The sequence below is a fragment of the Balaenoptera borealis genome (genome assembly GCF_965194805.1).
Source record: "Balaenoptera borealis genome assembly, chromosome: 12".
In the NCBI taxonomy this organism is placed as follows: Eukaryota; Metazoa; Chordata; class Mammalia; order Artiodactyla; family Balaenopteridae; genus Balaenoptera; species Balaenoptera borealis.
The window spans coordinates 17243627-17269800 of record NC_138869.1 but is presented as its reverse complement, the minus strand read 5'-3'; the positions used below and the strand labels follow the sequence as shown (position 1 = coordinate 17269800).

The window sequence follows — 26174 nt, the reverse complement described above, 5'->3', positions numbered from 1 at the left end:
TAAGACACTGTAATTACTTCCTATTGATATTTAGCAGGCTGAAAAAGGACCATTGGGCAGGAATATGAATTTTTAACTTGACCAGTTCTTTCATGGGTACAGTAGAGTTCTTATAAAAGACATATTTGTAATGATGATTCCTTTTGCTTTCAGAGCTGAGCTATGCCTGGATTTTCAATGAATACCCTTCCTATCAGGATAATCGCCGCTTCGTTTCTCAAGAGACTGGGAATCTGTATATTGCCAAAGTAGAAAAATCAGATGTTGGAAATTATACCTGTGTGGTTACAAATACAGTGACAAACCAAAAGGTCCTGGGGCCACCCACACCGCTAATATTGAGAAATGATGGTGAGTTTTCTAAGGGATTTTCGTAATTCTGCTTTTTGTGATCATAGGTTGAGTTCAGGAGGTTGTTATGTTATTGGCATGCAAAGCTTGACTGTGTCAATTAAATTTAAGAAAAGTTTAATGCTTTCTACATTCAGTACCTATATTTCCTACACTTATGTAAGAAATAAACCCACGAATCCATTTTGGAAAACTAATTAGAAATCTAATTGCTAATCTCAACAGGAATGGAATGTGGATTTAGGTGACTATAAATAACAAAGGAATCTATTTCTTGTTTCTTTCCACTTAAATTGTGTACACAGGCAAAATGAAGTAGAAGGCTGAACAATTAGTTCATTAATCAATTCTATGTAATTTAGTATTCAGTGTCCAAAGAGAAGTTCTCAATTATCCAAATAACTTCTGGATTTATGATACTGAAGACATAGTTCCAACCACAGTGAAATGCAAGAATGTCAAGCCTTATTTGAGATAGAAGTTTTAATTTCCCACACTTTGGTAAGAATTTCAAGAAAATATATGAATTTCACTTTACTTACTTAGATGGATGACATAACAGTATATGGTAATTCATCATGTGCGTTTTGAAGACAATCTTGCCGATTTGTATGCCAAATTCTAATAGCACCATGCCTTTTCCCCACCATGAGTCCTTGTACGTTCACAATGAGTCTTTATATGTATTCTGTTCCCTCTTCTTGAAATGCTCTTCCTTCTCTTGGTCTCTTGACTAACTTGTACTGGTCCTTCCAGTTTCTTCAAATATATTACTTTCTCCAGGAGGTCATGTCTGTGTGACCCCTCCCCCCAACTATGCTGTATCGGGTGCCTTCTCAAACCACCTCTGCAGAGAAAATCTGAGCATCTTTACAGCATAGACCAAGCTTGAATTTTTGAGCAAATAATGTAGATTTCAATCATTCATCTACTTATTCATGCATTTAACATATGTTTATTTAGCACTTGCTCTGTGGCAGTCACTACTCTGGGCACCAGTGAACAAAAACCATAAGACCTCTTCTCATGGCATTTACATTGTTCAAAGGATACAGGTACAAACAAACAAGCATAAACAAAACCCAAAATGCAATATTTTAGATAGTAATAAATAAATGAGTATGGTGAAACAGAGGTTCTGTGGGGCGGAATGTCTACTTTAGACAGGGTTGTCATGCAAAACCTTTCTGAAGGGATGACATGAGCTGACACCTGAATGATAAGAAGTCCCTCCTGTGAAGATCAGAGGGAGGAGCTTTCCAGGCAACTTGAGTTAACATCACATGCAAAGGCCCTGAGGCCTAAAAATAAATCACTGGGCATGTTCAGAGAGCAAAGAGAAAGTGAGCCTTATGGAGCATAGTGACCAGGGTAGAGGGTGGTTTGAGTTGAGGTTGGAGAGTGTATTTTATTTCAAGTGAAATGAAAAGCCATTCAAGCGTTTTATGTAAGAGAGTTATGTATGTTTTTTTAAAAGATTGCTTAGCCTACTGTGTGGAAAATGGACTTTTTAAAAAGTGAGGGTCAAAACTGGAAGTCCAGTTAAAGACTGTTGCTGTAATTCACTCAGTAAACGATGGCAGCTTGATCTAGCGGGTGGCAGTGGAGAGAAGAGAAGGGGATGGATTCAGGATATAGTTTGCAGTTTGCTGCCAGGACTTGCTGATGCATTGGATGTGGGAGGTGGTGAAAGAGAAAATCGAGGATGACACATAGGTTTCTGGCACAGCAGCTGGGTGGATGGGAATGCCATTTACTGAAATGGTTTTACTGAACGGGTTTACAAGGGAGAAATTCAGAATATTATTTTAGTCATTATTTATGAAGCCAAAAGCATGACTTCTCCCTTGGCAACAGAAAGAATTGTTTGTTTTGTGCTTCTTGGTCCATCTCTCTATCATAATATTCATCTGGTGTATTCATATTTACTTGTCAGCCTGCCCTCCCCCACCCCGCTGACACTGACATGCGATCCAGCGCAGACCACAGTTTTCATCCAGTTTGGTGCGAGGGTGCAGCAGTGCTTGCCACATGGCAAATGTTAAATGACTGTGTTGCATTAGGCTGAGTTACACTAAATAAAACGGAACTATCTCATCAGTTTAACGAGAAAGGTAGGCAAAGGATCGATTCTGTTAAAAGCTATCAGTGCCGTCTCTCTAGATCTAAGGATAAAAAATCTGTTTCAAGATATGCGTTCCAGGGGCATTCTGTACTGAATTATTTAAAAATACAGCCCCTCTGGCCTCTGCCCATAATACGCTTATGCCAAAATGTCTGTTCAGTGGTGTTATCCATTTTGGTATATCAAGGAGAAAATATAGTCAAATAGTGACTTTGATACACTAAGACACAGCCCAGGAGAAACATCACCCAGAGTTGCTGCTTCAGAGAGAAGGAACAAAAATTCAGGAACACGGGAAGTCCACAGTCTTCCTAGGTGACACAAGTTGGCCACAACTCTGCCTTCTGCTTGGCTTTTAGATTTATCTCGACTTGCCCAGTATATCTTCATAAAGATGACAAATGTGTTTTATTAGAATGTTTTATCACAAAATTAGCAGGCTAAGGATCTCATTCTTCAGCAATTAATGCCCATTCATTTCTAATTTCCATGAGAGCTGCATGGTGAAAATTCATAATATGTCTTTCCTATTTAGGCTGGAATACATAAAATGGCTGCTCGAACTGTATTACTAAGCACAAAATAGATTATTTAATTAGCTCTTGTCTGGAGGTAAGAGAAAAGGGGAAATATAAATCAAGAAGAGATTGCAAAATAAAAGTGACATTCTTGTTGAAGTGTACACTGTGAGAGTAAAATCAATGAAATTATCGTTCTGCACAATCTGGTATTTAGTGACTGTATATTAGACTGCTAAGTGCAAGGTGAGTATAGAATTTGTACAAGCATCTCGATAATTGAAGCTCACTCAAAATTTCATAGCCTCCTTCTGCCTCCAAAATGTGGATAAGCAAGGCAATGGAGCTTTTTGCCTGCACTGACCTCATTGGCGTGGCCGATCATTTCCCTTGCTAAGTGCAGATGTAGCTTAAAGAGCTAGGTATCCTCAGTATTCAGGTTATTTCTTTAGAGTTTCAGCTAAGCAGTCTGGACTGTGGCTGTTTCCAGCCCCAAAGGTTACAGTGAGTCAGAAGAAGTGAACAGCAGACAACTCCCATTGGTCCATGTTCCTATCAGGAACCAAGGGCGATGTGCTCCATGTTGATCCCACTGACCCTCTTTAGCTCTCTCCCCCAACACACTATGGTTCTGCGAGACCTTCATACTTGTTGTTCCCTTTTCCCCGGGTCTTCACATGGCTCACCCCTGCCTACATCTCAGATCATGACTGAAATGTAGGGCAGGGTGTTGAGGAGGTAAGCCAGGTTCCCTGGATGGAATCCAGCCCCACCACTTATTAGCGACGTGGCCTTGGACATCAGTTTAACCTCACCTCATGGTGTTCTCATCAGTCAAATGAGGATAGCAGTACCTACCTCAGAGGCCTACTCCGTGCGTGAAATTATAGGTAAACTGCTTTGAACAGTGACAAAACAGCAGTACTGTTTTGTACATCAATAACTTCCCTACCTAAGATATGCTCCACAAATTATATTTTTAAAAACCAGATTACAGAGTGAGTGGATAGTGTTATCCTTGTTTTGTAAAATGTATGTGGAGAATGACAGAGAAAGCTGGAATCCTACTCTCCAAAATGCTAACAGTGTTAAACTTTAAAGCAATTAACTTTTAGTGGTAAAATGTTTCGTTCTTAATTTATTTTCTTTCTGCTTCTCTGTGTTTTCTCATTTTTCTTCAATGATTAGAGATTTTTTTTTTGTTTTAGAAAAATGTTTGGTGAAAGGGATATTCACATTTTATTGGATCTAGAAGGCACTTAGAGATCACCCAATTTTACACCTTTATTCTTCGAGAAAGAAGGGAACTAAGGACCAGAGAAGTAAGTCAGGACAGCAGTGGGATCAAATTCTTAGTCTCCAGTTACCATGCTATTTAACTGAGGTTCAGAAAAGATTTTTTGGCCTCTGGATTTACATATTTACATTATGATTTTGCAAATTTTATTTTTGGAATTCTCCTAAATAACTGTATGTTATTTGTAGTGTTCATCACGAGGAAGTGCTATAAAACTGAGAGCTGGACAAATGTGAGAGAATTTTACATTAGAGTTAATATTTATTTATCTGGGTTTTTTCCCACACTGCACGGCATGCGGGATCTTAGTTCCCCAACCAGGGATCGAACCCGCGCCCACTGCAGTAGAAGTGCAGAGTCTTAACCACTGGACGACCAGCAAAGTCCCTTATCTAGGTATTTTCAAATCTGCTTTGAAATGATAATAAAACTCATTATGTGGGAAAGTGCACCAGTTGCATTGGTACCGTGAAAGAAAAAGATTTAATTGAGAAAGATATATCATAGTTATTTTTACCACAGATACTGAAGTAGTCCAAGGATCAATATTAACCCAGTTGCTGGTTATTGATGATGAGCTTGCCCCATTGTGTGCTTCCTTCACAGTTTTCAAAGAATTGTACCTGTATTTCCATAAACAAAGGTAATGGACCACCCATGCAGCATAACCATGAGAGAAATCATAGATTTAGATGATAATCATAATGGCTGCTTTTTCTGTCTTTAGTTATTACCCCTGACTTGCTCTAAAATGGCTAAAGATGAAAAAAATTAGCAAAAATTAGGACAGTCTTGGGAAAATGAGATCGGGTCTGTGAGGTTGTTTATGTACTTTACATAAACAGGTACGTAACTGAGCATGAAAAATTACTGTATGGCCTTTGCCTTTTTTCTGTGTTTTCCTTGAGACTGGCTGGGGATTGGTTGGGCAGTTCCTTATTTTGCTTATTAGAACCAAGACAAATGTTGAGCAGTTTACAGCCAGTGTGTGTCTGATGGTTCTTTGTTTTGCACATTGGTTGTTAAGTATTTTTGAATATTACCGCTAATTAGAACTCTCAGTAGAAGAGCTACTAGGGAACAGGAAACAAAGGATTTATCCTATCTTAGAATTTCACATTCTCTCTCTCTCTGTCTCTCTTTCCTTCCTCCATCCCCATATTTTTATACATTGATAAGCATATATATGTACAATGTGTGTGTGTAAATATACATGTATTTATATGCACTATATATATTGTCTTTGGACGTTAAAATGTAAAACACTTTTCTGAATATTTATTATACTTCATTGTAAATTTAAATTATTAAAAATCTGTATTCTCAATATAACAAAATAACTGACCATATTTTTCTAAGTCCTGACCCATTTCCCCAAGCCTAATTTTATTTAGCCATGAAAACATTGAACAAGGTCAGCGTTGAAGCATTTAATCTTCTCAACTTAAATCAAATTTTAACCTACTGGACAAGAGACCACCTGATAAACCCTAGCAGCCTACAGTTTCAGAGCAGTCTAAGGTGGGACAGAAACAGACGTGCTGAACATAGGATTGAGAATGTCCATCATCGGTGCCAACCAGCTTTATCTTGTTTGCTGTGGCATCACCTAGGATGCAGTAAAAGAAGGGTAGCACTAAAAGTCAAGAAGAAAAAAAAAGTCATAGGATTCTGAGGTGTCGTCCCAGATCTACCACTAACTCATGTGAGACAAATCATGCCGTTTCCTTGGTCCTCAGTTTTCTTAGCTATAAAAATGAGTGATTTATAATAAGTTACATCTTAAGGGTCCTTCTAGTTGTTTTCTGAGATGCCAGTCACAACTCTCTACCTTACGTTACTCCAGTCTCAGCATTTGCACAGGCCACATAATATCAACTACAACTCACCACACAGGTGCTGTTCTTTGGATCAGATTTCTTCTTAGTGCTAACAGCCAATCCTAGTTGAATGCAAAACTAGGTGCATTCACTCTTTCAGGCTATCACGGGTCATTTTGTGAACCTTCACCTCTGTGGCCATTGGATTTCCTAGTGGCTTAGAAGACTACATTCCCTTCAATGTTCCAAATTTAAGACCAAAGACTAAAAAAATCGAAAAGAGAAAACTAGAATATTCTGGATTATCGATGCAGTGTAATGTATTCTTCATTATGATACTACCATCTATTCATAGTAAACTTTCCTAATATTGCCCCAAATTGGGTTAGATCGTCAAGTGAGCATTAACAACCACAATGGGTGTTCTTGAATAGATCAACTTCAATTGTAGGCCATTTAATTAACCTAGCCGTCAGATTAAAAACCTAGTCATTAAGAGGATCTCTTTTTGATTGTAAACTTGATCTACAACCTTTTTTTGATGATTTAGCCTTTAGACTGGCAAGGATGAAACTTCTTCCTGGCAACAGGCAGAGATGTGCCCTTGACTTGCGCGTAATTTTGTATTACCTAAGATCTAGAGTTTGTCCCAAAACACGTTGCTTTATTTTACTCTCACTTCTGATTGCAACTTTTGTGTGGCTTTGTCACAGCGATCATGTCTTTCATTTAATTCTCTGACAACATCACATTTGAGCATCTGTGGGCATAAAACTTGTTTTATGAGAAGAACATCTGAATGACTAAAGGATGTGAGATATTTTGCTAAACTGCCATTGCTAATCTGATTTAATAGTGTCTCAATGATCTGGATATTTTGAAACCTTGACAAGCTTAGGAACTTGTCAGTCAGCTTTAGACCTCTAGCATAGTCAGATTCATTTCAGGTCCGTGGGAGCCAAAAGGTCTTAGATGGTCATTTCACTCTTCAGTTAGGAAGCATCTGTTAGGTACCTGTTGTGTATAGTACACTGTAAAATAAAAAGATGTGATCAGAGCCCCTGGGAGCCTGCAGTTTTAGAGAACTCCAAATTAATGAAAGGTCTAAAGTTTCATCCTTATTGGAATTATTGAATTGAGTTCCAGGAAACACATTTACAGATGGAAGGATTTGAAATGAAAGAGGACAGGAGAGGTGTCCAGCCTAGAATACAGATGACTTGGACATTCATTTGATCATGCATTTAAGCAAGAAATGTTCATTGAGTGCTTGTTGTATACTTGTCACTAGGGATACAAAAGTCTTCTATGTCCTCATAGATAATAGTCTAGCTTAGGAGCCTAATTACAACCTGAGGCAGGAGTGGAGCCAGACTGGGGAGGATGGAGAATTAAAGCAGGATTATTTAAGCTTCAATTGTGGTAAGAGCTACCAAGGAGCAGTGAAGGTGCAGTGAGATTATGCAAACAGTCAAGGTTTGTGTGTAAGGAAGCCTGGCCTGGTCTTGGGAATCAGCTCAAGCTTCTGTAAAGAGTTGGCCAATCTAACAGGAAGGATAAGAATTCCAGGCAATGGATACAGTATTTGTTTAAACCAGGAGCTGGCAAATTTCCTCCTGTAGGCTAGTCTTGCCCGTGGCCTGCTTTTGTAAATAAAGTTTAACATATTTTTCCATAAAAATGTTGAGTATTTTCAGCTAACTCCTAGATTCTCTGTAATTTTTATTGCTATTGTAAATGATATCTTATTTTTAATTACATTCTCTTTTACTTGTAAGTGATTCAGCATTTGGCAAGCTTGCTGAAATCTTGTTAGTTCTATAGTTTGTTGATGCTGTTGACTCTCTCAAACTTTGCTATCTTCCGCATTTCTTCTAAGCCAGGACTTAGCCAACCCTTAGTTCATGGGCCACCTATAACCCACCACTGTTTTTGTAAATAAAATTTTATTGGAAAGTAGCCATGCTTATTTGTTTACATATTGTCTCTGGATGCTTTCCAGCTACAATGGCAGAGTTGAATCAGAGACTGCATGACTCACAAAACCTAAATAAAATCCTTGCTATCTGTGTCTGTGCAAAAAATAACTTTGCCAATCTCTGACAACAAGATGATATCTTTAAATATTTTAAGACGGTCCATCAAGACTTGTTCTTTGTGGCTCCAAAGACTTGAACTAGGACCACCACGTACAAATTAGGGGGAGAGGGACTTCCCTGGTCGCCCAGTGGTAAAGAATCCACCTTCCAATGCAGGTGGTGCGGGTTCGATCCCTGGTCAGGGAACTAAGATCCCACATGCCACGGGGCAACTAAGCCCATGCCACAACTACTGAGCTCATGCGCCTCAACTAGAGAGCCTGAGTGCCACAAACTACAGAGCCCACGTGCTTTGGAACCCGCACGCCATAACTACAGAGCCCGCGCGCCCTGGAGCCTGTGCGCCACAGCTAGAGAAGAGAAAACCCGCACGCCACAACTAGAGAGAAGCCCGCATGCAGCAATGAAAGATCCCGCATGCCTCAACAAAGATCCCGCGTGCTCCAACTAAGACCCGATGCAGCTAAAAATAAATAAATACATACATACATACATAAGAAAGACAAAAAAATTAGAGGGAGAGAGAGTTGTTTAGCTCACAATATGAAGAACTTTTTAGTAGGATCAATATAAAAGTACTTTGTCAAAAAAAGACAAAAGTCGGCTTGCTTTCACCTAAAAGATGGTGGCTTTATAATTAATTGCCCAAACTGGAAACTATTAGCAAATTACTTCAGGACTTGTTGTAAACCAGGACTGTCCCAGGCAAGCATGGACAAATAGTTATTCTACCTTCATAGGAGACACCTTTCTGGAATAGCTCAGGTTATCTCTGCACTTTAACTATTGAGAAGGAAGGAAAGAGATGTAGGTTTGATTGAGGTCAAATAATGGGGTTTGTTTTCACCTCCCACAGGCTTCTGAAGTCACATTAAAACCCCAAGTGTAAGTGAGATACAACCCGCAGGTGTCTTATTCCTCTTTTCCAGCACTGGGGAAGTTCTTATTTGCACAATTAATTATTGCCTCAAACGGGAATTCACTGATTAGGGGCTGGGTAGTGGTGGCGATTCCATGGACAGTCCCCTAGATCCTACAATGTCTCTTTCAACCCAGGGCAAAACAAGCCTTTCTTAAAAGAGTAAAATGGTGAACTCAGCCCAAGAAATGTGTATGACTAATCAGATATTTCCAAATATTTTTAGATAAATGGAATATATATCATATGATTCATTCCTCAAGAAAGGCCATGTGGGAACTTTTCATAGGACAATTTTTGCAGTTTTTCTTCAGTAGAAAATCCCACTCTGTAGAAGTTGGTAAAAGTCCCTTCTGTGGTTTAATTTACAACCGCAGATTCCAGCTAAGGCAGGTGTTGGCAAAATCTTATGGCCCAAAATTCTGCAAACCGGCCTCCTTCTGCCAAGACAGCTGTCTGCAAATTGTAGTTAAACAAGAGTGGTGTGTGGCTGATTTCTCTTTTATATTCTATAATTTGGCAGTTATTCTGTCACATTCTGGTTCTTACAGACATCAGCATCAGCCTTAATAATTTTTCAGGCTTTGAAAGGGAGATAATCATTGCCACAAGGTCGTCTGCAGGATCCAGGCTCTTGATTGGCCTTGTGACTGGTGCGACTCCGCGTTACTAGTCATCTCCCAGTGACTAGCCCATGATGTCTGTTACTCTTCAGTGCAACTTCTTGCTTTGGCTCAACACCTCATGGTTGCTACAGAAGTTCTTAAAGTACAGAAGTATCAGCATCACCTGGGAACTTGTGAGAAATGCACATTCTCAGGCTCCATCTCAACTTACTAATTCAGAAACTCAAGCCCTCCAGGTGATTTAAAGTTTAGGAACACTGGTTTTGGAAAGAACACCTAGAAATTTGTAGCATGTCTTCTTTAGGAAATAAACTCAGTTATTCCATAAACAATTAATTGTTGCCTGCATATGCCGCATCACTATGCAAGGCACTGGAAAAGGGTAACTACAAATGTCATGAAGATAATGATCAGGTCTGTGGTATGCACATCGTAACCCCATTGCTATAGTTGGTGTTAAATCAATATTTATTGAATTCATTGGAATGTAAATACACCTAAGCCCCTGACTCCTGAAGACTTTGATGTATGAAATTTTAAGTGATGTAACTTTCACTATTGTTGTCTCAGCCGGTGCTCTCACTCCAATGAATAGAAAACATTGACAATGCATTTTAATGAATTAAGACTTTTTTCACCTTATGTTTAAAATTATAGATATAGGTATCTCTATTTAGAATTGAAAGCAAGAGTTTTCTCTATAGGCAATGTATATATTTCAGTCAGGAGAAAGGAAATATTGCTGAGATTATAAATCCTGGTTGATCCTGACAATATTGTATGCACTTTTACTTCAGCTGTACCTTGGTTGTGTAGACATACCTAGGCCTTTATATCTTTCCACCTTCCTAAATAGTTTGAAGATGGAAAAAGGATTCTGGAGCAATTCCATCAATGGCCTCACCCTTTTTGCCTAATTATTATGTAAATCACCAGAGCAGCTATAGACCAATTAAGTTCAAAAGTGTACAGGTGGTCAGAGGAATGACTTGAAAAATGCGCTCCTCTTTTAAGGGGCGTTTTGTTTCTTAAAAAATTAAAAAAGGCAGGAGCTTTTTAAATTTAATGTAGAAAAAGGCCAAATTAGTTGACATGAAAGAAATAGTCAAATAAAAATATAGCCTGTGCCAGATGTAATCAAATTAAATGGAACGCTTCACAGGTGTTCCAAAAAATGTTCATAATGTAGTTGAAAAAAATGGCTTCCTTCATTTTTTTATGATTTAAATACTAAGACAGTCTTTACATGTAATAATTCTTTAAAGAGCAGTGAAACGCATGCCATTCCATCTCTGATCCCTATCTTTATGTCCTGTAACTATTTCCATAAATACAGTTCAATCTTCATCATTACTGATAACTCTGTTACTCAGTTCCTGTAGCCATAAATATAGATCACTGTGTGTCCACCCAGAAATCACTCCACGTGACCACATAAACAGCCTACACAGCTCATTTTAGAGAAGCATGATCTGAAGTGAGTGAACTTGGACAAGAGCCATGATAATACTTAAAAACAACTTCTATGCCCGGGAACACTTACATGTTTGACTTAATGGCTATTATGTGTCCCAGTATAAAGGGCCACATTTCTACATCTTTTCCTCCCTTTCACAAATTCCTACGTATCACAGTTTTTTCCATATGCCTTGTACTGAGCTAAGATTTGTGAGGAACAGAAAAAAATCAGAAGTACTTCCATTCCTCAAAGAAGTAAAAGTACAACAGAAGAGGTGACAAATGTATAAATAGCTATAAAGATGAGAGGAAACAGCAATGTTATTCGGGAGTGCCCAGAAGTTTATTTATAAAATGTTTCATGACAGTTTTTTTTTTTTTTTTTTAATAAATTTATTTATTTATTTTTGGCTGTGTTGGGTCTTCGTTTCTGTGCGAGGGCTTTCTCTAATTGCGGCAAGCGGGGGCCACTCTTCATCGCGGTGCGCGGGCCTCTCACTATCGCGGCCTCTCTTGTTGCGGAGCACAGGCTCCAGACGCGCAGGCTCAGTAGTTGTGGCTCACGGGCTTAGTTGCTCCGCGGCATGTGGGATCTTCCCAGACCAGGGCTCGAACCCGTGTTCCCCGCATTGGCAGGCGGATTCTTAACCACTGCGCCACCAGGGAAGCCCTACTCTTTCTTTTTAAACTCAGAAATTTGTTATAACTGAGTCTCTAGACTCAAAACAAAGTCATGATCAGCTCCCCCAAAGGCAACAAAGACAGTTTCAGACTTATGATGGTTTGATTTATGATTTTTCGACTTTGTGATGGTGCGAAAGCGATACTCATTCCATGGAAGCCGTACTTTGAATTTGGTCTTTCCCTGGGCTATCAGTACATGGTACAACCCTCTCTCGTGATGCTGGGCAGCAGCAGCCACAGATCCCAGTCAGCCACACGGTCATGAAGGTAAACAACTGACACACACCATTCTGTTTTTCACTTTCAGTACAGTATTCAATAAACTACATGAGGTATTCAACACTTTATTATAAAATAAGCTTTGTGGTAGATGATCTTTCCCAGCTGTAGGCTAATGTAAGTGTTCTGAGCACATTTAAGGTAGGCCAGGCTATGATGTTCATTAGAAGTGTATTAAATGCATTTTTGACTTATGATATTTTCAACTTATGATGGGTTTATAGGGACATAACCCCATTGTAAGTGGAGGAAGATCTGTATTCATATACTTATATTTGGAAGCAAGTGAGGAAAAAGTCCACTCTTAAAATGTTGAATCATAAATACAAACATCCAAGTGTGATAGCCACGCCAAAAATAAAAGTAAAGCCCGCAAGACTCTGAAAGTTTTTCCATTACATCCAAATCTGCAGACGAGAAAAAATTCATTTCCTTTTTTTTCCCTTTCTCTTTCTTCTTTTTTGACTTAGAATAGGTTCAACTTTACTAGATCATTTGACTTTTATCCTGTGTAGAGGACTTCCTGTTACTCTAACATTTCCTTTTCTCTGGAGTTCAGGATGTAATCATAGGAAGTACTTATGCTCAGGCATCGGAGAGGTTTCGAATCCCAGGGTGCCACAGAATGGCTGCAAGACCTCTGACAAGGCACCTAACCTCTCCTAGCCTTGCCTGTTAAAGGGAGCAAATGGCACTGACCTCGGTGTCTGGAACTAAACACCAGCTCACTCCCCTCACAAGTGCATGACTCTCCTTGTGGTCAGTGGTACATGTTCAAGGCCACTTTCACCAAATACAGCAGCAAGTGAGTCAAAGTGCCTCTCCGGTACTCACCATGGTAAGGCTGGGCACAGAGGTTTTCCTCTGAGCCTCCTTTTTTCCAGACATCAGATGAATTGGTACTGGCTATGGTGTGTCCACCCTTCAGAGTCAACCTGTACTGGGCAGCTCCGTACAGAGAATGGTGCTCACATTTCCACCACAGCATGGCATTGGCGTCACAGCGGAACATCCTCAAGGAATCCGTGGGTTTGGTAATGTCTAGGCCAAGGCATTTCTGGGATTGCAGATGAAAGAGTCGATGCTGGGACACCCACTTCCACAACATGTCCTTGGTTTCATCGCAGTCCTTTGCTACTATCCAGTCATTCAGTGGCGTGATGCACTTGCCTGTGTTTTCATTAACGATGGTGAATGAATCATTACCTGAGCGACCAGAGGGCTCCACCAGACCGAAGCACGGGAGGAGCAGCACCAGCAGCTCCGCCGCATGGAGAGGGTTGGCCCAGCGCGTCCTCATCCTGAGCCAGCTCGGGCGGGTCAGTCGAATCCTCGGGGGCACTCGGCACCCTGCCCTCCCGGTGCACGCAGTCAGCCCCGCCCTCATGACAGTTTTTTACTGAGCACCTAGTAAGTGAAGAGACAAAGATAAAAGCAAGCATGAAAAAGATGGACATATTACTTGACATCATGGGGTTTATAGTCTGGATGGAAGACAGAACTAAACACATGAACTAAACATGAGAAGTATACATTGTGATGAAGGCAGAAGTCACAAATAAACAAAATATTTCAGAAATTTGAAATCTTTGAAAGAGATGTTCTTTTAAAAATTGTTCAGTGAGGAGCCAACTGGTAGGCAAGACAAGATGGCAGTTAAGAAGAACATGGTTATGACCCAGCAATCCCACTCCTAAGCATATACCCAGAGAAAACCATAATTCAAAAAGACTCATGCACCCCAGTGTTCATTGTGGCACTGTTTACAATAGCCAGGTCATGGAAGCAACCTAAATGCCCATTGACAGACGAATGGATAAAGAAGATGCGGTACATATATACAATGGAATATTACTCGGCCATAAAAAGAAACGAAATTGGGTCATTTGTAGAGACATGGATGGACCTAGAGACTGTTATACAGAGTGAAGTAAGTCAGAAAGAGAAAAACAAATATCGTATATTAACACGTATATGTGGAATCTAGAAAAATGGTACAGGTGAACCAGTTTGCAAGGCAGAAATAGAGACACAGATATAGAGAACAAATGTTTGGACACCAAGGGGGGAAAGCAGCGGGGGTGGTGGTGGTGGGATGAACTGGGAGATTGGGATTGACATGTAGACACTAATATGTATAAAATAGATAACTAATTAACTAGAACCTGCTGTATAAAAAATAAATTAATTAAATTAAATTAAAAAAAAAAAAAAAAGAAGGATTTGGATAGAGGGCCTGGTCCAGAAAGAGAGCTATTACCAGAGATAACTACAAAGAGTATGGCCTAGGTGTGGTAGACTGGGGAGAGCTCAGTGGACCTGTTTATTCAAATTCCTCACTCTATCCTATTGTCTCTGCATGGCATAACAAACTTTGTTTACCAAACATTTGCTTTTCCCATATTTCTGTGAGTTGTCTTCCTTCCCTTTGAAGACCCATATCCCTACCCCCTCCTCCTTAGCTCAGGATGGCCTATAAGCTTTAACTGCCTGCCTGTCTTTGACCCTCTCATGCCTATGTGAGGCTCCCATATGTACAAAATTAAATTTGTTTTTTCTCCTGTTAATGTCTTAATTAATAAATAAGCCAAAAGAATTTTAGAAAGGTAGAGAAAAAGTTTTTCCTCCCTTACATTCCCAGTTGTATTCCTGGCATCTAGGGCAGTAAAAAAAAGAAAGAAAGAAAGAAGCCAAATGCAAAAGACCACACATTGTATGATTTCATTTATATGTAATGTCCAGAAAAGGCAAATCTATAGACATAGAAAGCAGGTTAGTGGTTGCCGGGGGCTGGGATTGGTTCTGGAATTAACTGTCAACAGGCATGAGGGATCTTTTTGGGGTGATGGAAATGTTCTAAAACTGGGTTATGGTGATGGTTGCACGACTCAGTCAATTTACAAAATCTTTACATGTTTTTTACAGTAAGTCATGGGAAACAGTGAGAACTGAAGCAAAAGAGATTTGATACTTTCTGGTCATTTAAAGACTGCTGTGGGCTACAGAGTGTAGGGCGTACTAAGGAAAGGGGTACAGGAGGCTGGAGGAGGGGATTTTGAGTCGGGGCCGTAATAGGTGGGATTTTAGGATGAGGAGATAATAGCTGAGGGGACCTGGGACACTGAGCAGTGCTATTTCAGTTGCTCAGGACAAGAATGTGTGAGACATTTTTGATCCTTGATGTATCTTTCATAGTTGCATTACAGAAACCAGGTTTACATGTAATGTTGATAGAACGAGGGGGTAGGGGAAAACCTGATCATGGCTGAGACAGTCTTGACCCTCCGTATTTTAACCTTATCATCTCATCCCCCTTCCACTCATGATACACTGTAGTGTCGTTTGTCTTGATTTCCCAGGAGGACAAAAGACCTCTTTCTCTCAAGGCAGTTGTTTTTCTAATTAACACTGCTCTCGGGGTACACAGCCGCACACACAGCACTCAGAGGTGTTAACTTGTTCCTGCGCTCGGAGTCATACTACTGATATTTATGGGATGGTGAGTCAGCTGTATGGGTTGTTTGTTAGCAAGTTCAGCAGAAGTGTGCGAATGTGGGCGTTAGCTAGCACTGTCTCTTTATGGTCCTGCTGTGGGGCACATGCTCAAGGGAAGGCAAACCCAAACGTAAGTGCAAGAGGACTCAGAGACTGACCAGAAAGGGGAGAATGGTTTTGTATCTGAACATATCAAGCATGGATTTAGTGTACTGGAATTTAGTTCTGGAGTGTTACTCCTGCAGTGGCAAGAGGCCATAGTAAAAGATTAAGATGAGGACTCAGGGACCAGAGTTGCAACCTTGCACACTAGTCTGTTTAACCCCTTCGAGAGTACAGACTTGCTTGTGAAAGGCAGGAACAGACTAGAACTGTGGTTTCCATTTTGCGGGGGTTAAGGTCCTTTCTAGAATGGGTTGCTAGGTATGGGTCCTTTCTGCAGAAAAGTATGCATGCATGAATGCCAAGATTAAGAATACTGAACCAAATTAACTCAAAGGTGTCTTCCAAATCCATTCCTCCCTGTCAGTCTATGAAAGGATAAAAACGAACAACTATGTTCAACTTTGCGCTTTTGGTGACATATGTCACAGCAAACCTAGCTAGACTAATGCATCATCTGTCACTTGGGGTTGATTTCTTTTTTTCACATTGAGGAAATCCCATTGCTGCTTCCCAAACTGTGAAGCTGCAGATAAAGAGGGTCACCTCTGCAAAATGAATGGAACTGTTTCTCTTAGTCATTGTACCTGTCCCCATCTGTTCCTTACTTTTAACCTTTCCATCTGAATCCTTCAGTCTCTTTTCCCTCTAACTGTGGGAAGCCTAAAGAAGAGACGAAACAGAGGACCCTATCATGTTTTAGTAAGCTAGATAATTTCAAACTTTATATTGGGACAGTTGACTCAGAGACCACAGGAAAAGCCTAGAAATTGAATAGAAATAAATGTATTAAAACAATTAGAGTAGTAGTAGACAGTGTCAAGAATGTATTGATAAGAAATCATTTATAAGCATTTAGTTATAAAGCATGGACTTAATTTGTTAGGCTGTGCTGCATTGGCTATAATTGTACAGTAATTTTCCAGGATATGGGAAAGTGGGAGAATATGACCTTCAAGGTAAGCCTGCCATTGCTGCCATTGGCAAGGTGGGTATAACTTAAAGGTTGTTTTCAGTGGTTGCTTCCTATAGTTCTTTTGTCATTGTTTCAGAATATATTAAAAATATAAGAATTTTGTGTTACCTTGCATATACCAATTTATGACTAATTCAGATTGCCCTTCAAAAGTGAAAGAAAAGTAATTCATGGTGATAAATTGATTCCTCAGAAATTGTCTTTATATAGACACAATAAAGCATGAACATTTTTTTAAATGTATTTTAAATTTTCTGCAGTATGTTTCCAAAACAATAATTAATATCTTCCTGGTGACTAGGACTTTATAGCCCTTCCTCTTTTTCTTCCATGACTACTTTTTAAAAAAAGTATTTTCAAGAAGCAATGGGGTATGCATGGAGAATTTACTCCTAGGCAGATGGTGTGGTACTGTGATACAAATTTTTCTCTAGCAGTAACTGGGAGAGAAGCCATGATTCACGGCTGTTAAGAGATAGGAGCCGCTTTAAATGAAGGAATTAATTGCACACACAGTGATGTGTAGGAGCATCCTACGTTAACAGAAAAACACTTGTGTATGTTTTAAAAGAATCTCCAAGACTTAGCTCCTTTGTTTATTCACAGGGGTGATGGGTGAATATGAGCCAAAAATAGAAGTGCAGTTCCCAGAAACGGTCCCGACTGCAAAAGGAACAACAGTGAAGCTGGAATGCTTTGCGTTAGGAAAGTAAGTTCTGGTTTCTCTTCTCCCTTGTCCTCCCTCCAGCTTGGGCAAGTGTAGAATTTTCTTTGCACTGTTCGCCGTGATGGTTTCTGAAGTAACTGAAAAGCAAGCCAAGCCTCTCTCGCTGTGATTCTGCGTGCGCATCTTTGATTTCGCCCTCTCATCATGGAGAGGGGACGTGTCATGGGACGAGAGGGATTAGCCTGCCACGATGGACATGGCCACAAAGGAGAGGAGAATGGGCAATTCTGAAAAAGCGCTTTGTTCTATTACAATGACCTGTAATGTACATGTTGTCTAACCCAGAATGACAGGAAAACAATGGCCTTCATTTGGGGTACAGTGAAGTTGACTGTTCGGAAAAATGTGGACTTTCATTCGGGTCCCAGTTTACGGAATATGCACCAAACTTGTCTTGTACTTCCTTTTAAATTGCCCGTCTCTTCTTTCTACCGTTCTGAAAATTTTATTTTATTGCAGTATAGTTGATTTACAGTACTGTGTTAATTTCTGCTGTACAGCAAAGTGAGTCAGTTTTACATATATATATATTCTTTTTCATATTCTTTTCCATTATGGTTTATTACAGGATATCGGATATAGCTCCCTATGCTGTGCAGTAGGACCGTGTTGTTTATCCATTCTCTATATACTGCTTTGCATCTGCTAATCCCAAGCTCCCAATCCATCCCTCCCCACCTCCCTCCCCCTTGTCAACCACAAGACTGTTCTCTATGTCTGTGAGTCAGTTTCTGTTTCATAGATAAGTTCATTTGTGTCATATTTTAGATTCCACATGTAAGCAATAGCATCTTGTTTCTACTTTGGATTTCGATTTCCTTCTGCTTTGGCTAGAGATTGGTAAGACCTGATATTCTCTAAGAGAGTCTTTATTTTACAGAGTCATCTGAAAATTATTCACAACTTTATTATTCAATCTGTGGCGTCTTCTTAGATAAGCCTACTTGGGAACCAGTTAGATTTTCCGTTACAGTATCTGTCAGAGGGCATAAGAGGGATGAAAAGCAGATCAGTTAAGATTTTGCCAGTAACCCTGCAGGAAAGGTTTGGCATCAGTGATAAAAACTGTCATCTGAAATAAGAAATTTTTGGTCATCTATGTACTTTAATGATACACGTGAATCTCTATGCCCAACCCCACCTATCTGGCTAACCCACTGCTAACTCCTCATCCTTTTCCTGTACCCAAATGTTGGCTAAGGCAGCAGCACTAACTTTTGCTCAACCCCTGTGTCAGCATGTAATCTATATTCACATGATTTTGTGTTTTACAGCAGCCATGGAAGAAAGCTGTTCTTTTTTTTTTTTCAATTTTATTTTTAGCTCTAAAGGAAGGATTCTTTTGGTTTTCCTGTTTTCAAGTCATGGCAGTATATGCTGCAGTAGTATCTTTACTTTGGTGCTGAAAAATACAGTGATCATTTTCTATGTCCTGAAAACTTACCCCGTTAAATAAATTATGACATTGCTGTAGGATTGAACACTGTACCAACATTAAAAGTCAAGTTGTAAAACAACATGTGAAACTTAGAAAATGCCCATGGTTTATTACTAAGAGACTAAAAGCAGATTGCCAAACAGTACAAGATGGTCCTGTTTTTTATTGTATATAAATATATATTTATATATATATTAGGAAACTTAATTCAAAGAAAAGATGAGAGAAGGTAACTGGATAGGCTAGGAATGTGTTTGGTGAATTCTGCAAGGTGACACCTTGAAAAATCTTCTGTGGAGGAAGACAACAAAATTTACTTTGTATCTACTTCAAAAGGGGTATGAATTACACACTATTCACGCTGCTTGAATGGCACTAGAATGAAAACAAAGGACCCAAATTGGGCTCCTCCAATCTATACAGAAATGTTTGGGTATGCACATCCAGCTGCGGAAACACATCATCATGGCCCACTTAAGAGCAGAAAGACTATCTCTAAGTACAGTTATTTGTAAAGGCACGTATTAAGTGTCTATCTCATCACATGTAAAGACACCCAGAATGTACTTTTGATAGAGCCCTTTCTGCCTTTTGAGTTAGTGTCTGCCTAATGAACTTAAATTTCTCTAAAACAAGTATAGTAGAGTTGATGGCTCTAATTTTTTAAATACCATCTCAGGTTTTCCAGAGAAGATTAGCAGAGTCTTTAGTGTAATTACTTGTCTGTGTGTGTTTTTTGTGAAAAATAAATATGTAAACAATTGTATCCCCTGCTAGGAAGCCGCAATCTTAAAAGCTGTGGTTAGCTCACTAAACCATTGATTTGCATGCAGATTCAGTGATGCCCTTGCAATTTAAGATGTGTTCTAACAGTTTTGGCTGGAGGATGATCGATGTCTTGAGAGTACTTAAAGACCCCACAGATTGTTTCTTTCCTTATCTCAATACTTAAGTAAAGTTTCCTGAAACCACCCTCCTAATGGACTTCTACAAGTTGATAAGGTCCCACAGAGAGTGTCCCAAGGGGCAGCAAGTAGAAGCTGCCAGTTTCTTATCCCCTGAGCCTTGAAACTGACACCACATCACTTCTGCTTTATTTCAATAGTCCAGGTAGCCAAAGAACCCACCAGGTTCAAGGAGAGGGGGGCCTGGACCTCATCTTAGTGGAAGGCACCTTTAATTCTCCACATCTGTGCATGGACATTTTTATTTTCATATTTATGATTTTAAAAGAAACAGATGCACTAGAAAAAATAGAACAAGCATATAAAAATCTGTTTTTATTTCATTGGTAATATTGCATACGATATAGATTAACTCATTTAAGGTTAAGAAAGGTTATTTGATTTTAAGGAAAACACTAAGTATATAATAATACTGGAGATGTGGATATCACTAAAATCATCACAGTGATACGTGAATAAATGACATTTGGGGAACACTGTCTAGTGCAAGCTTATAATGCTTAGAAACAAGAAGGAAGGGGTTGTAAGGAGCATAGGTTCAAATAAAAGAAACAGTCTCTCTAACTTGATTCACTCCCATTTTTTCTTGCTATCAGTCCAGTACCAACTATTATCTGGAGAAGAGCTGATGGAAAGCCGATAGCAAGGAAAGCCAGAAGACACAAGTCGAATGGAATTCTTGAAATCCCTAATTTTCAGCAGGAGGATGCTGGTTGGTACGAATGTGTGGCTGAAAATTCAAGAGGGAAAAACATAGCAAGGGGACAGCTGACTTTCTTTGGTAAGACTGTGATTCCAGTTTATCATTTGTTGACCTTCCTGGTATTAACATTATAAGCTGGGAGGTTTGCATTCAGGTTTTTTCAGAAGGATTGTTCAAAATAGGATTGTGTAAAACCCTTGGTTTGCTGCTTAATTAGCATGCCCTGGGTGATTCTGGGTAGCGAGAGTGAGGATGGGGGGCAGGGATGGAAGATATATGCTGATACGTTTGGCGGATAGAAATTAGTGTGAACACACTTGCAAAGGACCTATTTTCTCTCCTGCCATCAAGCTGTAAAACTGACACAGGAAACATTGTGTTATTCCTGCTCCTGTTTTTGGTTTTTTTTTTAAAGCTCTCTGCTTTTCTTCGTTCGAATTTTGATTTGGAGTTCGTGTTAATCCTTTGTAATTGCTCCTATTTGGTAGTGATTTAATATGGTACCATGAACATTTCAAAATGCACATTGTCCAAATTTAGTTCTTACCAGCGTGGAGCATGACAAATCTCTCTCACCCCAAAGACCTTTTCTGCGCAGCTGCTCCTATTCCAATCGAATCATCGGCATTGATCCAAACATAATATAAATGTAAAACTTCTAGCAAGTGGTCATCAATTGAGCCTATCTTGGAAACCCTGTTAGGGTATTGATTTGAAATCCAGAAAGGGATTTCACTGGATAGGCATTTTGAAAGCAAATTGAGTTCTCCCAAATTGGAACGTGCCTGAATCCCATCTGTCTGGGGTATTGAAAATAAATATTATAGATTGATAAGTATTCAAGAATGGCTTAAATAAACAACAGTGTATATTAAAAGGATGAGAGCAGTTCTTTAGGCAGGGGCAAGTTGTAGCAAAGGCTTTAAACCTTCCTATTTCTTGCAGTAACTAATACCACGGAAGTCTATTTATTTCATCAGTTCTTCTTCCAGAACGTTTTGCTTTTAAGATATGGGGAAAGAATTTTGTTCAGTGATCATGCAAGGTTTTCTAGAAGCATGATTAGAAACTGGGGGGAGATTTTGAATATCAGCTAGCCTTCAGCAACCTCCCCCATCTGACCCTCAGCATTTTGGACTCATACTTCTGACATTGACCAGTTGGTGGAAGAACACACATGATTTTACCAAGTGCTTCACGTGATGACTTCAGCACCCGTTGTTTGAATAAATATGCACTCTTTTTCAATCACCCATCTTCCTTCAACAATAAAGGACCAACTCTACTCATGCCAGATGACAGACTTGATGCTTGATCTTTGCTCTTTCATAAACTGTCATGGTTGATACCTTATTTCATTGGTTGAAAAGCAAAAGACATCACAGTTCATTGGCTGGAAAAACATAAGACTGAAGGTTACAGATTTGTTCAGTGAGATGCACTTGCTGTCTTTTTTAAGTGTTTAGGATACATTCTTCTCTCCAGTGTAATAATTATTTCTCCTGTATCAGGTAGGAACAACCTGAAAATATTCAGGTAAATGGCCATTTTTTTTTTAATTAGTTGGTTAGATATTTCCATCCAGTGGCAGTGGTTCCTAAGTGTTACTTGTGTTGCTCAAATAATTGATTGAAGTCATTTTTCACTTTCATGATTTTCTTTGAAGTGAGATATCTGTTTTCAGTATGTTAAAAAGGTGTGAAATAGTCTGCTACCAGGAGTTGACATAGTGCTTTCTAGTACGTCAGAGGTTTCCTGCACCAGAAATAGAAGAGTCCATTGTTACTGTTGTGGAGAATCAGCCTTGTCACTGGCCTTCAGCCTTGTATAGTGAAAGGTTTTCTCAGGGGTCCTGCCTGGAGATGAAAATCAGGTCCTAACAGTGTTTCCCTTTTAAATGAACTTGTCTGCATCCATGCATGGAGAAAAAAGCAGAATGAAATTTGCCTACTTTCTGAAGATAACTCAGCTTTTTCCTCAGTTGTCAACCATCCTTGGTGTTAGTTAGAAGCTTGTCTAATAAGTTGACTTTCATGGTGCTGGGCTTTTGCATCTATGTTTATTCTTTTGTTTTTCCTCAACTAGCGTATCAGCGACACAGAAATTATCAAATTGTTTTCATTGTCACAGGAGAGCTTAATTATACAAAAGTGCTTGGCTGTCATTTTTTTTTTCTTTCTTTTTATATATTTTTTCTGGTCTCTAGTGGGTTTGTCCAGTGCTGTGTTTCTGATATCCAGCTGCCTAGATCTCCAAGTTAAATGAGTTATTATCATTAAAGTCACCATATATTTCACAAAAGGGGAGAAAGTAGCCCCAGTCACTTATCCATGAACGTTCTGTCTTTGTTAACAAGAAAATTTCTTACAACATTAAGATGTGCTGTGATCGGGGATTATAAACCATGGGTTTCAGCTTAGAAACCTGTTTTTCCTTTTTGGTTCCAAGTTGCTGCATCCCATTCATCAACTCTTCACTTCAACAACCACGGACAGGTGTGCTCACTTCTGTTCTGGCCTGAAAAAATGACAATTTTTCTGATCCTGCCCTAAACCTTTTCACCTTCCTCCAAAGGCCTGCTGGGCATGGTTCCATTGCTCCTACGTTCCCTGTGGCAGGATGATAGAAGCCCCTGTTCCTGGTTGGTGTGTTTCCACTGTGGCTGTCTCTTTAGGTTAGCATGTGCTACTCGTGGTTGCGATACGGGAAGAACTGAAACTAGTTCAGACATAAAACATTTTTACCCATCTCCATTTTCCCAATTTATTTTTGCCATGACCTATACTTGTCTGTGTGGTCTAATTTTAATCTGCTCTTTCAGATATTTTTGAGCATACAAAACTTCCTAAAAATAGATCTGTTATATATTCAGGGTTAAAATACTACAGATATTTGTTACTTAAAGGTTGACATTTTCCAAAATGACTTTAATATATTATTAATTTGTTCAAAAGAAATTTTTATTGCCTACCATATGGCAGGCAATGTTCGGCACTTAGGGTTGTAAGACAAATCCCTGCCTTCAAGGAGCTTGTCTTTTACTAGAAGCTGACGGGCAATTTACTATTAAGCAAATAAATGAACTAGAAAATTTCATAGTGTGGTAAGAGTTGTGAAGAAAATGAGTAGGATGATATGATAGCAAATAACTAGGAGCAGAAGAAAGGCTTCATAAGATAAGGTAGTCAGGGAAGACTTGTCTGAGATTTGACTTTGGAGCTGAAACCTAAAGGATGAAAAAGAGCCAGGCTTTCAAGGAGTGGTACATTCCAGGCAGAAGGTAAGGAAGTACAAAGGCCCTGAGACAGGAAACTACTTAACATTGCAATTAACACTGCATTGTGAGATGTATCAAGGAAGCTAGTGTAACTTAGTCATAGTGAGAAAGGGCAAAAGGTTTGGAAACATAGGAGGGTGACACATTATGCAGTACCTTGTAAGCCAGCCCCAGAGTTTGGGATTTATTCTGATCATAACGGGAAACCAGTGGAGGATTTTAAGCAGGGGAATGACTCAATCACATTCATGCTTTTAAAAGACCACTCTGGTTGTTTTGTGGTGATTAGATTATAGGGAACCAAGAGTAAAAGCAGGACAACCGGTCAAGAAGCCAACCAGGTGAGAGAGGTTGGTGGCTAGGACTCAAAGAAGGAAAATAAATGGAGGCTTGACATATATTTTGGAGTTAGAATGAATAAGACACTCCCAAGTCATTCCTACACTTAGACATTTTATAGATAAGGAAGTTGATACCCAAAGAGAAAATGTTACTGATTGAAGTTACATGGTTAAGTAGAGCTAGATTCCAAATGCTATGCCTGTTCCTTCATGCTAGAGGTTCTCAAACTTCAGTGTGCTTTAGAGGAATCTGAAAATTTTATTAAAATACAGAATACTGCGTTCTATCCCCAGAAATTCTGATTCTGTAGAACTAGGGTGGGACCTGAGAATTTGTATTTCTGTTAAGTTCCCTGGTCATGCTTATGCAGCTTGTCTGGAGTCCACAGTGTAAGAACCATTGCTCTCGTGCTAGGCTGTTTTCAAGTGGTAGAGTGAATCCTAAGATTAAATTACATGCAAGCAAAGGTGTTCCTGCTTCCCATGAAAGCTAGCAGCTTGCTGTCACATCAAGCATTATGGCCATTCTACATAGGCAAAGTAGGAGGGTGCTAAAGTAATTATCTTTGAATAAAGGAAAGGGAAGTATAAAATGGATTTAATTAACTTGATAATTATTCATCTTTCCACCTCATTATGTCTGTATAGTCACTACCTTTTTGCACAAATAGACCAATAGAGTAACATCATTTACAAGAATGAAGCATGAACTAAAGGAACCTGATATTTAATGCCTTTTGTTCAGTTTCTCCTATATGTAACGGGTGTTAAGAGAGTAAAATCATCTTCACCATGAGGAAATAGGGAATATAATATTTGAGCAGTGAACAGGCTGTTGTTCATAGAATCCTATAATGTTTGAGCTGGAAGGATCTACTGGGGCCAACTCATTGATTTTTATTTTTAATTTATTTTATTTTATTTTTATTTTTGGCTGTGTTGGGTCTTCGTTGCTGTGCGCGGGCTTTCTCTAGTTGCGGTGAGCGGGAGCTACTCTTGGTTGCGGTGAGCGGGCTTCTCATTGCAGTGACTTCTCTTGTTGCGGAGCACAGGCTCTAGGTGCGCGGGCTTCAGTAGTTGTGGGGTGAGGGCTCAGTAGTTGTGGCTTACGGGCTCTAGAGCGCAGGCTCAGTAGTAGTGGCGCATGGGCTTAGCTGCTCCACAGCATGTGAGATCTTCCCGGACCAGGGCTTGAACCCGTGTCCCTTGCATTGGCAGGCAGATTCTTTTTTTTTTTTTTTTTTTTTTTTAACATCTTTATTGAAGTATAATTGCCTTACAATGGTGTGTTAGCTTCTGCTTTATAACAAAGTGAATCAGTTATACATATACAATATGTTCCCATTTCTCTTCCCTCTTGCATCTCCCTACCTCCCACCCTCCCCATCCCACCCCTCTAGGTGGTCACAAAGCACCGAGCTGTTCTCCCTGTGCTATGCGGCTGCTTCCCACTAGCTATCTATTTTACATTTGGTAGTGTATATATGTCCATGACACTCTCTTACCCTGTCACATCTCACCCCACCCCCTCCCCATATCTTCAAGTCCATTCTCTGGTAGGTCTGTGTCTTTATTCCCGTCTTGCCACTAGGTTCTTCATGGCCTTTTTTTTTTTTTTTCCTTAGATTCTGTATATATGTGTTAGCATACTGTATTTGTTTTTCTCTTTCTGACTTACTTCACTCTGTATGACAGACTCTAACTCCATCCACCTCATTACAAATACCTCCATTTCATTTCTTTTTATGGCTGAGTAATATTCCATTGTATATATGTGCCACATCTTCTTTATCCATTCATCTGTCGATGGACATTTAGGTTGCTTCCATGTCCTGGCTATTGTAAATAGAGCTGCAATGAACATTTTGGTACATGACTCTTTTTGACCTATGGTTTTCTCAGGGTATATGCCCA

General features: G+C 39.5%; 1 protein-coding gene across 9 annotated transcripts in view; it reads left to right on the top strand.

Moving 5' to 3' along the window:
• CNTN4 (contactin 4) overlaps positions 1 to 26174 on the top strand; it is a 950427-nt gene that overhangs the window by 756081 nt on the left and 168172 nt on the right. For 8 of the 9 annotated variants that reach the window (XM_082345360.1, XM_082345356.1, XM_082345357.1 and 5 more), the window contains 3 exons: positions 154 to 351; positions 17416 to 17518; positions 20536 to 20720. In XM_082345360.1, the coding sequence (XP_082201486.1) occupies positions 154 to 351; positions 17416 to 17518; positions 20536 to 20720 (486 nt within the window). The remainder of the gene's footprint in view (positions 1 to 153; positions 352 to 17415; positions 17519 to 20535; positions 20721 to 26174) is intronic. The other variant, XM_082345363.1, reaches the window with a different exon arrangement.